The following is a 17,317-nucleotide window of genomic DNA, read 5'->3' as shown; positions in this document are numbered from 1 at the left end:
TCATCACAAAAAACACGTGGGACCCCGACATTCAGGTCTACCAAAATGGGACCATGTGTGGGAGCCGGTTGAAGGAGAAATTTTCTCAGCTAAGTTTAAATTTTAGTAGCGTTATTGTCCAATAAATGTTTGTCATGTGTTTAAAAAGTGCACTATCTATCTAATTGATGATTGACTCGTGAAGAATTGGTAACAAAAGATAATCTCTCCAAATGAAGGAGTTCTCCTTGTATGTTTCTTAGGCGAACTAGTTGATGTGCATAATTACTCGCACCACAACTATCTTTTGAGTTTCTATTTCATATTAAGTTCTCCTAATATTTTAAAGTGTGTCCATTTGGCACGAAATGAAAAATGTATCACCTATTCCGTTACTTTTTCATCATCCGAATGAACAAAATAATCCTCCATTTGACAGAAAAATTGACATATTTGACGATATGAAACGACACATTTTAGATGAGGTAATGAAATTCATATCCAACGCAGCCTTAAGGCCAAAACCCTACATACAAAATTCAACCACGTTAACGTTCTTGCTTAGTGAATGAAAATCCATCATATGAACACACCAAAAACAATCTCACAAAATCTACAACCTATTTGAATGGAGCCAGAGGATTTGGAGTGCGTGGTGCTTTTGAGCTTCTAAGCTCTTTACAAACATGATCCAACATTCCCAAAAAGTCCCTAACAATCACGAAAATCCGAAGCGGATTCGCTTCTTCCTTACTCACGTTCCCATGGAAATACTCTGTTATCTCCTTCACCTGTGACAGAACCCTACTCTCATCACCCTGCAACTCTCTCAAACGTTCCTCCGCATAGCATATGAACGATTTCATCGAATTGACCAAATTACCACTGTTCTCATCCATGCACAACTCCTTGTGTATAAGACGTTTGATCTTTTCCATTCCATCGGAGAGATTTGATACACTGCTTGCAAGAACATCCAAGTCCAATGTGGCTGTTTTCTTCGCGTTGTAGAGCTCGGTGCTGAGGCCGGAAACTAGGTCAAGCCCCATTCTTCTGTAGTCTTCTTCTTTCTCTTCTAGGGTTTTGGTTTTGTTCTTCTGGCTGATCTTCCCCATGATGCTGTCCGAAACTCGAATCCCTTCTACCCGTATTATTTCTTGCACAACAAAATGTAGCAATGTGGTTTTTCCATCGGTTCCTTTTACATCGGAGAGCTTGAGGAGAGTGTCTAGCTTGAATGCTCTGGCACCTCCTCGGATCGTTCCAACATTCATCCGGTTTCCTGTTTTCAACACCGCTTCGAGTAGCTTCAAGAAGAGCCTGCTTGACCTCAGTTCCTTACAGGCCTCCTATAAACCGTAATTTAGACAAAAGAAAAAGATTATTTTGTGCTCAAATATGTTTCTTGTTGTATAATAAAAGCGGATCTAGCAGAAGCGCTTATAAACAGACGGCTTCTTACATAAGCATATTCCCGAACAGGCCTACCTCTAGCACTGAAAAGGAGTTCCTAAGGTGAACCACCTCATCTTCAAACGTTTCTCTGTAAAGCATTGCTTCAACTCGTTGGAAAGCAAAAGGTACTCTAAGCACCGCCTTCACAAACTTCTCCGCTGACCCGAGTTCATTGATGTCTCCTTTGTAGCCGGTGAGCTTACCCTCTTCCTCCTTGGTGAGTTCCATCCTCACGAGCGCTTCCAGTTGTTGTAAGCACAAGCCATTTCCTGTTAATGTCGTAATCTTGTTAGGTTTTGGTTGTTTATGGTACCAGTCCAGCTCTGCGAAAGACGTCCTGATTTGGTAAAGTATATTTGTAAGTTTTAAGAGTTGCATATATACCTTGAACTAGTGCTTCGCATACTTGATCAGCAGTAGAATTCAGGGCTTTTGAGAGTATGGTTATGTTCTGTAGTCTTTTCGGCTCAAGAACATGCTTGCTTGGAGAAGGGCTCTTGCTCTTTGCTTCATCACTCTTCATTGAGCCTTGTAGATTGTATCCGAAAAGCGATTCAATCATTTCCTCATCCAGCCTGTTTCAAGACTCATAATCAGGTCAAGGTTTTAAGCAGAAAAGTAGATACCAAGACAAATCTGAAACGCAATGCAACTTACTCGAATGAGCTTGATCTCAGTTTGTCCCACACCATAGAATGATCCGGTGCAGCTCTGACTTTGTCCCAATGCAACGGCTTCAGTTTAGGCAGCGGAGTTCCATCTTTCCCCAATGGTGTAGCCTGAGGGAGGGGCGGAGGAGGAGGACCTTTCAAAAAGCTATTATTCGCTTTCGAAAAGGGAGGCGGGCAGGGTGGTGGAGGAATAGGAGGTGGAGTTTCTGAAGGTCTAGAAGAGTTTTGAGGTGAAGCAGAAAATCCCCCTTCGGGGGTTTGATTTGATCCGCAAGAAGAACCTGATTTTCTTGGCGGTGATAGATTTCGCAATGTAGAAGACGAGCACGAAGCTTTTGATGCAATTCTAGTTGAACAGGGAGAAGAATGGAAATGAGGAAAATGTTTGATTGGTGGTGGGGGTGGAGGAGGTGGTGCTGGAGGAGCGTTGACATTCTTTTCGCAATTGGAAGAGCACGGTGCAATCAGAAGTTCGGATTCTTTATTTCGGATTATGGTTTCTGGTTGATCTGGTAAGTTTATAGAATGTGCTTCTAAACAAGGTTCTATGTTCGACACATTTGTAGAGAGAACATCTGATGAGTCACCTAGGCTACCAGCCGAGGCATTTGAAAGGCGGATGTTGGATGAATTCGAATCTCCGAAAGAATGGAAAGATTCATCATCGGAAGAATACGAATCAACAGGAATAATTTTGTCACCGGTTGCGGAATTAGCACAATCAGAGTCATATTTCACTGCCTCAGCAATTATATCCTCGTGAGCAGACATAATTTCCCTATTGGAAGAACTACTACTAGCATCATCGAATTCCGATTTCATCACTTGTTGATTTGTTTCTTCCCTCTCAAGCAATGTATGATTTCGTGACGTAATTACAGTTTCGCAAGTTTCTTTGGAACAAGAAATATGCTGCTGTTGCTGCTCTAAATCCAACCCTAACGAATCAAGATAAATGAGATCAGAAGTAGTAGTGGTGGTGGCAGGATTTAGCCTCACCTTGCTTGGTGATTTAGCTCCTCCGTTTTGGCCGAAAACCGAAATCACGCTCGTGGGTTTCTTCTTATGTTTCCTGTGCTTCCTGCAACCCCAAACGATGCCGAGCACACAAATCACAACCGCAGCTCCTGCAGAAACAAGAACCGGTACAAGTATCCTCGCCGTTCCGCCACTATCTTCTCTGTGAATGCCTTGAGGCTTTGAGATTGAGCGCAAGCGGTGCGGATGATGCGAATGCGCATGGATGTGAGGCGCCGGAGCAGGAGCGGGAGCTGGACTCGGAGCTTCCGCTTCACTGTAGGGCGACGGAGAAGGAGAAGGAGAAGGAGAAACATTTCCACTGTCGGCAGCTGACGGCGTTCGCTTGTGGAAGCTGTTCAGTCCAAGTAAAGCTCTGAACTTTTCGACAACCGGAACTGCATTCTCTTCATCTTCTCCGGAAACTCTGTGAATCTGTAAGTTTTGGGGAGCCTCGGCATTGTCCTCCATGAAATGCAGGTGTTGTTGCAGGCCATGAACATTGAAGCATCCCTCTGCTGCATTGTGCAATGACAGGAGAAAAGATACGATGAAAAAGATCATGAGGAGGAGAATCTGAGAGAAAATGTACACCATTTTTCTCTCTCTCAACCCAAAAATCATCAAAGCAGCAATCTAACTTTCTGTTTATAAATCATCTTCTTTTTGTTCATTTATTTGGAAAAGAAAGGAAAAACAGAAAGTTCTTTGGGTGGGTGTAGCAGAATAGGTGGTGTGCAATGAAGGTATTGCAGAGAGAGAGAGAGAGAGAGAGGAGAGAGAGAGGGACGGAGGGTGAGAGAGGGAGGGAGGGAGAGAGAGACTTTAATGCTACTCCAAGGAACCCCTGAGCATGGCAGTTGAAGGTGTACTGACCATTCTTTTACTTCTGTGTTCATGCAAATCTTATCTCTTCTCACCTCCATTAATGCCTCTGCAAAAACACCTTTAATTTAACAAAGAGTTGGTGTTCCAGTGGTAAATGACGGATTACGAGGATTTCTTAAAATTAAAAGCTAGAGGTATCAGTTAGAAAATCGATGCTGGTGTGGAAGCCAGACTTATGGCCAGATTAAAATGTCTCTGTAAGTCTTCTCGACCTCTAGAAGGAGTGGATAACCGTGGTTTGCCATCAGTTGTCCCACTTTTTTTATAAAAAAAAAACACCTTTAATTTGCTTCCTATATGTCTCTCAAACAATGTTCTATCTAAACCCTAATTTTAACACAATTTTTAGCCTATTTTTTTCTCTTTAAATATTTTTTAGTTGAGGAAAGTTGAAGATGTTTTCTGCTATATATTCATCAATTGCCAATCATGAACTTGATCATTTTATTTTTCATAAAGTTTTAGTGATGATTTATGAGTTCAAGAAGGCCGCTTTACATGTTAAATGAGTCATGGGATTTGCAGTTGAACGTGGCTTTTTTAGCAGATACAACTCATCAAAACAAAACAAGTCTTCGTGGGTCCCATTTTGTTTTTTCCCTACCTAACTCTATACATCGAATATTTTACTATGCAATTTTTTTGGAATCAACGGTTTCGTCGTTATGGTTTACTCTTTCGGAGTCAGGATAGATTTAAGAGATATTTCACTTCCTCATAATTATTATGATGTGATTCAGCAACATCAAGAATGTTGAATAGGTGATTAAAATTTTACTATGCATTGATGTATTGCAGAAATGTTCAATAAGTCATCAGCTGATTGAAAAATGATTGGTAATTTATTTTTAGATTATATTAGGATCAACAATAAATGACCCTTTTAAGTGTTTAAGTGTCAATTCTAACTATCAAATTCAAGGGGGGATGACCTCAATTTTTAGTCGCCAAGTTCCATGATGTATTGCTACATTGTCTTGTAGGATCTTGCATGAAAGAAGCCATTACAAGACTAGTTTGGGACATCGTCTTCTTGGCGTCTTCATCCATACGAGGCTTTCTCCCTATGTGGAGTGTGATGGCACTAATTCTCTCCAACCCTTATAATCGCAGAGAGGAATATACAAAGAGAGGGGACCATCACTTTCCCATGTGGTCTTCGGAAGCCAAAAGGAAAACATCAAGTGTCAAATTATAAGATCTTGATAGGTGCCAAATTATGGGATGCTTAAAAGTTTATTAGCAACTGCTTGTCCCTTTCTCTATTTCTAATGTATTGCTCACATATTCTTCCTTTTGAACTTGCATCCAAATTTCGGTGCGATTAATGTTGGTTTTTCACGACCTAATTCACAGTGTCATTAGCTTCTGCGTTGTCCCCTTCACCTAACCACAGAGAGAGAGAGAGAGAGAGAGAGGACACTCAAAGCTACAAGACAGAGACTACCTGCATGTCGTTAGTAATTGGCTAACCATAGTGGTTGCTTAGAATTCAACACTGTGCAGTGGGGGACCTTACCTTACCATGTTACTTCATGCACCACTTTTTTTTGGGAACAATTAGCCTGCAAGGCTGCAACCAGTTTGTTACCTAAGTTAATGAAAAAGCAGAGAATATTGAGCTTAAGAAGTTAGTACCATTTGTAGAAACATCATAGTTTAATATGCATAAACTGTTCTTTCTGTAATTTTAATGAATTGCTTTCGTATATGTTCACACTTTAGTTTGTAGTTAAGTAAGAATGTCTCGTTTATAAGGAGTCAAGCAATCTTTTTGAAATGCGAGGTTGAGTTGAAATTTCAAGTTGTGTTTTATCTATCATCTTCAGCTCGATGCGATTTGATCAACTTACATATTTTTTTCTTTCTATAGAGTAATTTAGACTGGTGGTTAGTTTCACATATATTTTTCTAGAAGTAGAGCCCGCCTCGATTTGCTCGCGCAAAGTGCACTTCATTTTGTGAGCCGCATTTTTTGTGCGCCGAGACCGCCTTGTTTAGTGTGATAGAAGCCCGTCTCGTTTTCCGTGATGGAGCCTGCCTCATTTTTCTGTGCGCTCAGGTTCACCTCGTTTAGCGTGCGCGAAGTGCATCTCATTTAGCGAGCCACGTTTTTTGTGTGCCAAGCCTGCCGCATTTTACATGCATTGAGCCCTTGTTTTTCATGCATAGAGCCTGACGGAGTACGCCTCATTTTGCGTGCACAGAGCCTGCATCGTTTTTTTTTTTTTAAACATGGGTTTGCCTCATTCTGGGTGTGCAGAGTCTGCCTCGTTTTACGTGTCGTATTTTTTTCGTGCACCAAGCTCGACTCGTTTTGCGCGCTAGAAGTCCATCTCATTTTCTGTGAGTGGAGCCCGCTTCGTTTTTTGTGCGCCCTAGTTCGGCTCGTTCTGCGTCCCCAAAGTCCACCTCGTTTTGTAGGGATGGAGATCGCATTTTTTTGCAAGGAAATGTTTTGCGTGGAGTTAAGGAAAATGTTGCAAGACCTTTAGACGTAATCCTACCTTTTATTAGGTCTTGGAACTATTTTTTTTTTATTTTTAAGTTGAAAAGTAGAAAAAATAATATAAATAAGTAGTAAGGCCCCCAAAGAGATTTGTGGTGTCCAGATTTTTTGGAATGTCCTAAATTAATTTTTAAAAACACGTGTAGTGACTAGAATGACTCAAATTTTGGCTTATAATAAATATTGTAAAAGTTCTCAAAATCGATTGGAAAACGTGGGTTATAACTCACAGTTTTTGTGAAGAAAATTGAAGTTTTTAGTTTTAGGAAATATTTTGCATGAGAATTAACAAAAATGTTGCAAGACATTTGGATGCGATTGTAACATTTAGTAGATCTCGAAACTATTTTTTATTGATTTTTAAAGTTGAAAAAATAGAAAAAAATAATATAAACTAATCGCGAGGTCCCCAAGGAGACTTGTAGGTCTTGTAGGTATTGAAAATCTTTAAAATGTCCTAAATTAATTTAAAAAAAAACAAATGGTACAAGTAGAATAACTCAAATTTTAGCTTATAAAGAATTTTATAAATGTTATCAAAATCGATTTTAAAACCTGGGTTATATGTCCATTGAATGCACTATAATTGTCCCCTAGAATATACCATAATTGTCCCCTAGGCCATATCATGTCTGTCTTTCAAGACAAACATGATGTACGGTCACAGCTTTTTACTTGAAAAAATATGATTCACTATTCTTTTGCTCAAACCTCATGCTACTACGGTTGGTCATTGTTTCATTTCATGCTAATATGTCATGCGTAAGTTAATTCTTAATCAGGATATATTACTTTCGTTAATTGCTTTCAGCAGATATTGGTCTAGTTTCCCCGCTTGTTTTACTTTTCTTTTTTCTTCATATTATTAATAAAATCCAGTATAGGGGAATGGGCGAGAGGTTTTCTAGGTGCAACAGTCCTTTCTTTTTCGGGGGAGGGTTGGTGTCTTCACATGACCGTTGGCAAAGAATCAATCTCTTTAATTCTTCTCTACAAAATTTACATTAAAGGAGAAAAAAAAAAAAAAAACTGGTGAATGTAGTTTAGTTTTGGTCGGAAAGATGATGTGTAGGGATAGTCAATAGGTGCCCATGGATGGATACTCCATATATTCGTCATCATCACAAACACAAATATCACCACTCATCACTACATTAACACATCTACACGTAAATAAACTTCCATTTAACTATACAGGGGAAATGGATCATATCTGGATTCCTTCCACCTAATCCTCCTTATCAAACAATCTGGGTCTTTGAAATTTGATCCAAAAGCTAAAAACATGGGTCCACTTTAAAAGTTATAATAACTTTAGCCATTGAATCAAATTTCAAAGGCCCGGATTATTTGATGAAGAGAATTAGGTAGAAGGGATCCGGAAAGAATCTCTTTCCCTAAATAAGTACCCATTGACCAGTCGGGTACAGAGTCAGTTGCTAACCCAGAAGCTGGTCCCAACTGAAGAGCACAACCCCACTTGATGGAGGACAACTGGAAGAGGATTGGGGTCATTGCCCTATGGATTCCAATATTTTTGGACCTTTTCACTTGGAAATTCATTCAGTATAAGAATCGGGCCATGTTTGATGTAATGGGCTATTGTGTGTTTATAGCTAAGGGTGGAGCTGAGACCCTCAAGTTCAACATGGCCCTAATTCTTCTACCAATTTGTAGAAATTCAATTACTTGGGTGAGAAGCAAGACCAGGCTAGGGGTTATAGTCCCTTTTGATGACAATATCAATTTTCATGAGTTAAGATGCTAAAAAATTCTACCTAGATGTCCCTAATGAATAATGTGATTAATAAATGTGATGCATGTTATAGCGTTGATAACATGTCAACACATGTCATAGCATCTATGACACATGCAACATATTCTTCAATAAGATAAACGTTCATTTTATAGTATGACTAATGCCAATGATCTGAAACTATTTAGGTGATCACATTTGGGATCCTAGTTGGAGTTGAGCTGCATGCCGATTCACATTTGACATGTGACTTTCGTAGACTATTACAGTCGACCGACGATGAATACAAGCCAATGAAGTTGTTTTATGGGACCAACTGGCCAGACGACTATTGGTGGTTCGTGTTTTCGATAGTGCTTCAGTGGTGTCTATATATTGCTTTCGTTTATAACCTTGCTATGTCCATTTATTGTCACAGATGTAGATGTATAAGGCTGTTCAGTCCTACTCTACGCATGTGAGGGCTTGATTCGTGCATATTCAGGTCGGGCTATAAAACTGTTGAAATTTTGAAGGTCCATTCGAAAGTTGATCAACTTCTTTCTCACTATGAACATCTTCATCGAAAGGATAAATACAAGCACTATTTATTGTTTTGGTCAAATCTTTGATTAATATTTCGGGTTCCAGCATATCCCGGAAATGTTTTGGCACTGCATATGTCAAAACCTCAAAGATTCAAATACAGTCGTGGGCGGTATATCTATGTAAATCGTTCAGTTCTTTTTATTCAAAATGATTTTTGAGATTGACATACCTCCTCACTTTAATTTTTGAAATTTAAAATCGATAGAAGTGGTATCTGAGATTGTTCACCGCCAATCATTTTTGTCATTCTATGAGAAATTTCTGTTAAATTGAGAGTTTTTTTATCAAATCAACCTCTCCCCTTTAACTAATGGTTTCTTCAACTTAACAAAGATTTTTCATAGAAGAACCAAAATGATTGACGGTGGAGAGTCTCAGGAACCACTTCTATCGATTTTAAATCTCAAGGACCAAAGTGATGAGTTATATCAATCTCAATGACCATTTTGGCTAAAAAGCTAATTGTTCAGCTACATCCCCATTTCATTGGTAATTTTATGTACATATAATTTTCATCATCATTAACATTTGTTTACTACTACATTACTAATACGAAGTAAATCCATGCATGAACATGATGATTTAGTCTACCGGTACTTAGTCTCCATCTTGCGGGAGAAATTTTGAGTTTAAATCTTATAAACGACAGTTATTGATAAAAAAAATGTAAAGCTCTGAATAGCGAGAATTGATGTGTTTTATAGGCATCCCTTCTCGATTACTTCGGCTCCCGGAGACGATTATTCACGTTCAAACATTAGGTGATTGGATAAACGATGCAGACAAAGTAGCACTTGCACACAGGATTTATTGTGATAAAATTCATGTACGAGGAACTCCATGCAGTGCATTAAAATGTAACTTTGGCTTTATAATATTTCGTGTACACTAGGATTTATCTAAAAGTCATCATAAGTATTTGGTAATAGGCTCATTGTATTGGGATTAATTGTGGGTTCACGCACAAAAAAAAGTGGGTTAATTAAGCTTTATATTTTTACCAGTACTCAACAAAACCAAGAAGTAAAAAATTGTTTTTCTTGTTTTGCATTTAGAAAAGTGATTTCCGCACATCATATTCTCCTTCTGCAAACTCTTGTATAATTTTTTTCCTCTAGACTAAATAAAATAAGGAAAAATTAAGAGATAAAATTAAACAAAATTGTGTTGGATTAGAAATAAAATAAAGAAAAATTAAGGGCTCGTTTAGATGTGCCTTTAAAATGACTGAAAACGCTTTTAGATAAAATGTTATTGGGTTCCAAAAGCACTTTAAGTGTTTTTTTTCAAGAAACATCAGTTTTGTACTTCTTCCCAGAAGCACTTTAAGTGCTTTTTCAAGATTTACTAACATTTTTACTAAGGATTGTTTCTAAAAATATTTTCACAAAAAACATTTTCAGTTATTTTAAAAGCACATCTAAACGAGTTCTAAGTTGGTTTTCTTATGTCCTTTTGCTGTAGGAGTAATTTACTGTGGTGTACATGGATTACTTAGGGAGTTAGAGAGGTTACTTAGGATTTTTCCCGGAAAACCGAGACCAAGTTTTATTTCCATAAAAATACTTTTAAGTTAACTTCCTTATGCAACTTTCCCTTTTGGGTATAAACGTAATGTGCAAGCAATTATGTAAATTAATTCTATATTTTTATTATTTTTTAATTTCAATTTTCTAGTTGTATGGTTGCAGACTGTAATATGTAGAAGATTTGTTATTTATTGGTCAAACTAATTAAATTTTATTAATAAAAAAGCTAGTACAAGATATAGAAACCTCAAAGGGCGTCACAATTAAGCAACCATGTATAAGCAAAACGTTTCGTAGGTTTTTTTTTTTTTTTTTTTTTGTGGTGGCGGTGTCTTTGCAATGGAGGCGCAGCTGTTTGATGGAGGTAAACGGTACTCCAAATCTAAGTTTTTCTTGCTATGAGCCAGCTACTTTTGGGCCTTTTCACAAAAGTCCAATGATAAGTTTTGTTTTAAGTTTCTTACGTATTCAAAGAAGAGGCAGATTGTCTGTCCTTCTGTTTGGATATCATTCTCTTCTCATTCTATTTTGTGTAGTCACGGTTAAGCTACGTTAACATTTTATATTGATTTTTTATATAGAGATAATAAGATAAAAAGCAATAAGAATATAAAATGTTAACGTGGCTGAACCGTGACCGTACAAATAGGAGGGGATAAGAAGGGCACCCAAACATGAGGGCAGACAATTTGCCTCCATTCAAAGATGCTTAATTCTTGCATTATTATGACAATCCGTTGGCAAATTAACAGTAAATAAATGTTAAAAAAAAAGCAGATTTAAAGGCATAAAAAAATGAACCAGTAATTTAACAGTTAAATAAAGGGAAACTTTATTCTCAATGCCCTCTAATTGGAAAGTTGTTCATACAGCCCATAGGTGGTACCAAATTAAGCAATTCATGTTAAATAGCTTCTTGTTTTATTTATTTGTTTGGTAAAAAAACAGTACCTTTTTCAATAGGCTAACCAAAATCTGCTTTTTTTAACTCTTGTATAATTTTTAGCTTTTGGATTTTTAATGAACTATTAGTTTAACAGTAAAATTTTCAGGAAAGTTTTTCTTAAATCTGAGAGAGTTTGTTGGATGTACAACTTTTCCACTACCAGTATTTAGACGATAATAAATTTTGAATTTAAATCTTATAAACGACAATTGTTGATTAAAAATAAATAAATAAATAAAGCTATTAATAGCGAGGATTTATGTGTTTTATAGGCATCATTTCTCGGTTATACTTTGGCTTCTGGAGACGATTACCTAAGTATTAACATTCGAAGATTTGGTGACTGGGCATCACAGCTCAAACAAATTTTCTCTAGGTAATTTCATGTGTATAACTATAAACATCACTGATTTGATTGATTTCTTGTACATGTATATGGGTTAATTAAGCTCTATATTTTTACCAATATTTAACAAAACCAAAAAGTTAAAAATTGTTTTCCGTGCTTTGCATTGAGAAAAATGATTTTTGCATATCATATTCCCTTTCTGCAAACTCTGGTGCAATTTTGAGCTTTTAGATTAGAATAATACTAGAACGATTAAATTTGCAGATTATATATGTTATCAATAAAAAATAAGTACGTTAATCAACATTTGAATGATAAATTAATTGCCATAAATATTCATATAAGGAGAACTTGTAAATTAACTTCCTTATGCAGCTTTCCCTTTTGGGTATAAACGTAATGTGCAAGCGATTAAGCAATGATCTCATAATCATCATTCATGTAAAGTAATTTTATTGTCACTTAATACTACAATCTAGTGGTATTCTTTTTCATTTGGAAGTGAGATGTCTTAGGTTCGAATCTTGTGGATTGCAAATTCAATACCAAATTAGGCTGCCCATTATATGGCTTTACCAAACTCTCCATCTCTTCAGTGTAAAAATATCGATATACTCAAAAAATAAAAAATTCTATAATTTTATTATTTTTTATTTCAATTTTCCAATTGTATGGTTGCAGACTATATTATGTAGAAGATTCGTTAGTTTTATTCTTTTTTGGGGTCAAACTAAATGGATTTCATTAATAAAAAGGGTAGTATAAGATATATAAAACCCAAACGCAGGTCACAGCAATCAAGTACAAGCAAAACGTTTCGTAGGTTCTTTTTAAGAAAATTTAACGAAAAGTTTATAGTACTGTTCATTTTAACGAAAAATTATATTTTTACACTAAAAAGCCAATCATAGTACTATTCACTTTGCTTTTTATTTTGTTCTTATCGTTAAAACTCAAAGTTTTCAAATCTTTTTCATTAGTTTTCCTTGCTTTTTATGGATAGGTGCAGCTGTTTTGTGGAAGGCAAACGATACTCCAGATTTAAGTTTTCTAACTATGAGCCGGCTACTGTTGGGCCTTTTCAGAAAAGTACGAATGATGAAGTTTTGTTTTAGTATTCAAAGATGCTTAATTCTTGCATTATTTGACAAACCGTTGGCAAATTAACTGTAAACAAATGTTCAAAAAAGCAGATTCAAGGCAGAAAAAAAATAAACCAGTAATTTAACAGTTAAATAAAGGGAAACTTTATTTTCAATGCCTTCTAATTGGAAAGTTGTTCCTACAGCACATAGGTGGTACCAAATTAAGCAATTCATGTTAAATTGCTTCTTGTTTTATTTATTTGTTTGTAAAAAAAAATAGTACGCTTTTCAATAGGCTAACCAAAATCTGCTTTTTTAAGTTGTTGTATAATTTTTGGCTTTTGAATTTAAGGTTTAATGAACTATTAGTTTAATAGAGAATGCGTTTCGAGTAAGTTTTGTCTTCAAATCTAAGAGAGATTGTTGAGTGTAATTGATAGAGAACTTCAATTGTGTGGTCTAAATCCCTTCAAGGAAACATGATTCTCAAGATAACTTTGTCTCAAACCTATCACGTGTTGTGTACAAAAGTTACAGCATATGTCAACACATAATAAATTTAGGGTAATGCCACATTGACAATCCCATTTCCTGTAAGCTACTATACTCTCGAAAACTAGATCAAGCAATATTTCATAGCAAAATTATATTAAACTATGTTTCAATCTTATCACATGTCGTCATATGTATTAATTAACACGAAATTTTATAGGAAACTTTGCCAATGACCGAGGAGAATCAAGTTTCTACTCAGAAGAGTAAGGCATGCAATTGACCTCCATCATTAGCACCAATAAGTGTCACTTGGGTTTCGATGATTTTGCTAGTTATCTCCATTCTCCAGTCCAGCATAATGATCACATGATTCTTCCCAAAAAACAAAGACCCAAATGATAGAATCTTCACAACCGAGCCAAATCACTGCACTCTTAATCTCTTATTACAATTTTAATTGCAAAAATAAGAAGAAAGATTTGGGGAGGGAGAGATGTTTCAACGTGGAATATGGATGTTATTATACAAGTAAATGAACTTTTTTTTAAGATATCTCTCTACTTGTATAATGACATACAACGTGTGTGTTCGTATTTTGGGAATATTGAAAAATCTCTCTTTGGGAAGAACGATGAATGTGCTACGTTTGTTGAACTTGTCCGAAACACAAGACGGAACACTACATGAAGAGTAGTGAATATTTTACGTTTGTTGAATTTGCCTGAAACACGGGGTGAAACACTACTTGTCATTATACCATTGAAGTTTTTTTTTTTTTTTTTTTCAAATATCTTTCTAACTGTATAATGACATTTCATATTCAATTTTGTATTTCGAATACAATGAAAAATCTCTCACATTCCAATAGGAAGTTATATGATTTGGTATTATAAAACTCAAAGTGCTGGTAATCTTTAGCTAGAAGAGGCATCAAATCCTACGACATTTCATAGGTCTCCAAAGTTTCAAATATAAAATTAGGAATTTTATATTAAAATCTTTTATTTCACATTAATTCTCATTGTACTAAAATGAAATTTAAAAATATAGAATTCGACCAAAAATATTTATAAAAAAATATAAAGCCACCCCACCAAGCACCAACTTCAAGGGACCCCACTGTAATTTCCACTGTGCAACCCAGTTCCCCCTCAGTCACTAGATCTTTCCCCTCCACATCATAAACCCCCCTCCCTTCCTTCTGAAGCATTCCCAGTTGCCTCACTCATTGCAAACCCCCCTCTCTCTCTCTCTCCTCTCTTCCTCTCTCTCTAAAAATCAAGAGTTGCTCACTCTCTCTGATTCTGTCTAATGGCAAAAGCTGAAGCTAAGCGTGAAGCCAAGCCAGAAAAACCGAAAGAAATTGAAGAAGTTTCCGTACCCACTCTCAAATACAAAGTAATTTAATTTCGAAGAACACCAACTTGTTATTTTTTCAGAAAAAGGTTTCAACTTTCAGATTTTCTAACAACTTCTTCTCCGTTTTACAGATTTGGGTTTTGAAAGTCCCTATACACTGTGGGGGCTGCAAGAAAAAGGTCGCAAAAATCTTGAAAAAAATAGATGGTAACCTTAAAATCCCTCTGATAGGATTTTAACCTTTTTTTTTTTTTTTTTTTTTGTAGTTTTTTGAATCGTACGGTCCTTATTGATTTGATGGTTTCTGATTTGCATGTCCCCTGTTTCATCAACTTTTTTCAGTTACAGACTTACAGTTCAGCTCAAGTTTTTTAATTTTTACAACATGGGTTTTGTTTTTGATGGGTTTTTATTGTTTTAATTCAAAAAATTATGTGAATTTTACTGATTTTTTATGATTTCTTTGGTGGGTTTCCAGGGGTTTACAAAACAGAGTTCGATGGGAGCTTCGGGAAGGAAAACAAAGTGACAGTGACTGGGAACGTGGAGCCGGAGATTTTGATCAGGAAGCTGGCCAAGGGAGGGAAACATGCAGAGCTGTGGCTTGATCAGAAGGCTAACAACAGCAATAGTTCAAACGACAAGAAGAAAAAAAAGGGGAAGAACAAGGAGAGACAGCAAGGCGAAAACGCCAAAGGGTCCCAAGACGGTAACCATGGCGGACCTGGCTGCGGCGGCAGTGGTGATAATGAAAGGAAACCGGTTAAGGCTGAAGTTGTTCAAGTCCAGGATAATGGTGGTAAGAAGAAAAATGAGGGTGGTGGTGGTGGCGCTGGTGGGAGTAAGAGCGGTGAGGGGGCTAATGCTGTGAAAGTGATTGAGGGCGGTGGTGCACAGGCAAAAAAAGGCGGGGGTGGCGGTGGAAAAGGCAAAGAGGTGAAGGTTGAGGGGGTTAAGCAGGGGAAGGCTGTGAACATGTCAGGACAGCCGGATGCGGCGGATAAGTGTTTTGGTGGGGACGACGATGACGATGACAGTGACTGTGAGGTTGAGAAAAGTGGAGGCGGCGGTGGAGGTCGCGACGGTGCTGGCGGCAGTGGAACCAAGAAGAAAAAGAAGGGGCAAAAGGGGAATGCAAATGCTGGCGATTCGGATGAGGATGAGCAATGTGGTGATGCTGCTCCAGCACGCACTGGATTACCGCCTAATCATGGCAATGTGCCACGTGGTCCTCCTGTGCCTTACATGTTTAATGGGTTCAATGAGCCTCGCATGCCTCCATATGGTACTCAAGGCCCAAACTTTGCTCCGGCTCCGGCACCAGCTCCAGCCAATCACATGGCTCCACATCAGCTGTTGTATGAGTACCAGTACCCCAGGCAGAACAGCAATGGGCGTCCAATCCAAGCTATGAACTTCAATACGGCCTACCCCGCCAGTAGCTACGGTGCATCCCAGTATGCTGCACCACCACCTCACGCACATTCTTACTCTTATGTGTCTCAAAGTGTGGCAGCTGAGACCGAACCCCGGTCCTATCATTCGGACTCATATCCGCAGTACAACCCGTCTCGGCCGGTATATAATCCGCCGCAGCAGTCCGATTCCTTCGAGCTGTTCAGCGACGAGAATCCGAACGGGTGCACCATTATGTGAAGCATTGTGGGCAGTGGCTGCATTGGAGAGTATGGAGTTGGAAGGTGAAGGCCGCATAAGGGCTTATACTACTTGTATAAGTGCTTTTGGGGAACTTACACTACTTGTATAAGTGCTTTTGGGGAATGACTTGGAGCTTTGTTATTTGTTATGTCATCGGGCAATGTGAAGGCTAATCCTAGCTGAGTGGGGAAGAATAAATGGGGTTTTATGGTGTTGTAGGTTAATTTTCTATTAGGGTTTCAGCAGTAGTTGATCGTTATGTATAGCTCTAGGCTAATTATCTTTTAGTTTTTGCTCTTTTAATCAGTTTTAAAAGAGTTGTTAACCATGTAATGATCGGTTTAATTAATTAATTACGTTGGGTCTCTAATTGTGTCTTTAACTCTGCGTTCTGATGTGTAAAGTAGATTATGGCAATTGGGCTTCTTATTTCAGCTGTTTGTTTACTCGTAAAGAAAAAGAGGGAAAATGCATTTCGACCATTCAAAATTGAAACTATATCACTTTGATCTGTCTAGTTGCAAACAAAAACCCTTTCTAGGTTTTTGAGAGAAGGGTCTTTGGAGCGACCCTTTGGAACTTTTTTGTTCCGAATATGTCATTGTGACAATATTTTAAGCTTATAATGTCATCATGACGGTCTTTCAAGCTTATAATGTACTGACGCATGTTTACTTTTTTTTTTTGTATTACTTTTTGCGTGTAAGTTCTATCACGTATTGCATTAATTTTAAGAGTAAGTTGTAGCAATGGTTCTTCAACTTTAACTAAATTGGGGCAATAGTCCCTCAACTCATCAAAACATTTAGCTATAATTCTTTTCAATAACTTCATCAGAATTATGTCAAAATGAGTTATGTTGGAATGACCATTGCTCCAATTGGTTTGAAGTTGATGGACCATTGCTCCAATTAGGCTAAAGTTTTGGGACCGTTTCTCTAGTTAGATTAAAGTTGAGGAACCACTGATACAATTTTTCTTATTTGATTTTCCATATTACCCCTTGATTCAGCCTCGCGTGCTGGCATATGA

General features: G+C 37.4%; 2 protein-coding genes across 2 annotated transcripts; one reads left to right on the top strand and one right to left on the bottom strand.

Annotated features, from left to right (window-relative positions):
- Window positions 1-471: 471 nt before the first annotated feature.
- On the bottom strand, window positions 472-3,768 carry LOC137721765 (formin-like protein 11). The gene is made up of 4 exons (XM_068460785.1): window positions 2,092-3,768; window positions 1,819-2,009; window positions 1,468-1,703; window positions 472-1,328 (listed from the first exon to the last, which is right to left on the bottom strand). Exons 1-4 carry the CDS (start codon window positions 3,744-3,746, stop codon window positions 600-602), a joined length of 2,811 nt encoding a protein of 936 aa, XP_068316886.1. The 5' UTR covers window positions 3,747-3,768; the 3' UTR covers window positions 472-599.
- A 10,783-nt stretch (window positions 3,769-14,551) lies between these two features.
- On the top strand, window positions 14,552-16,644 carry LOC137721729 (heavy metal-associated isoprenylated plant protein 36-like). Its single transcript, XM_068460752.1, has 3 exons — window positions 14,552-14,665; window positions 14,758-14,833; window positions 15,105-16,644. Exons 1-3 carry the CDS (start codon window positions 14,579-14,581, stop codon window positions 16,280-16,282), a joined length of 1,341 nt encoding a protein of 446 aa, XP_068316853.1. The 5' UTR covers window positions 14,552-14,578; the 3' UTR covers window positions 16,283-16,644.
- Window positions 16,645-17,317: the final 673 nt, after the last annotated feature.

This window comes from Pyrus communis, chromosome 17 (assembly GCF_963583255.1).
Source record: "Pyrus communis chromosome 17, drPyrComm1.1, whole genome shotgun sequence".
NCBI lineage: Eukaryota > Viridiplantae > Streptophyta > Magnoliopsida > Rosales > Rosaceae > Pyrus > Pyrus communis.
Note: the sequence above shows the minus strand (reverse complement) of the source record. Positions and strands in the feature narration are given on the sequence as shown.

Bases quoted from the DNA above. Each gene is read 5' to 3' on its own strand.
- LOC137721765 (XM_068460785.1), bottom strand. From the start codon at position 3,746: ATGATTTTTGGGTTGAGAGAGAGAAAAATGGTGTACATTTTCTCTCAG. The intron at 2,010-2,091 runs GTAAGTTGCATT...GTCTTGAAACAG, and splicing joins CTGAGATCAAGCTCATTCGA to GCTGGATGAGGAAATGATTG. The intron at 1,704-1,818 runs GTATATATGCAA...CGACATTAACAG, and splicing joins ATGCGAAGCACTAGTTCAAG to GAAATGGCTTGTGCTTACAA.
- LOC137721729 (XM_068460752.1), top strand. From the start codon at position 14,579: ATGGCAAAAGCTGAAGCTAAGCGTGAAGCCAAGCCAGAAAAACCGAAA. The intron at 14,666-14,757 runs GTAATTTAATTT...TCCGTTTTACAG, and splicing joins TACCCACTCTCAAATACAAA to ATTTGGGTTTTGAAAGTCCC. The intron at 14,834-15,104 runs GTAACCTTAAAA...GTGGGTTTCCAG, and splicing joins AATCTTGAAAAAAATAGATG to GGGTTTACAAAACAGAGTTC.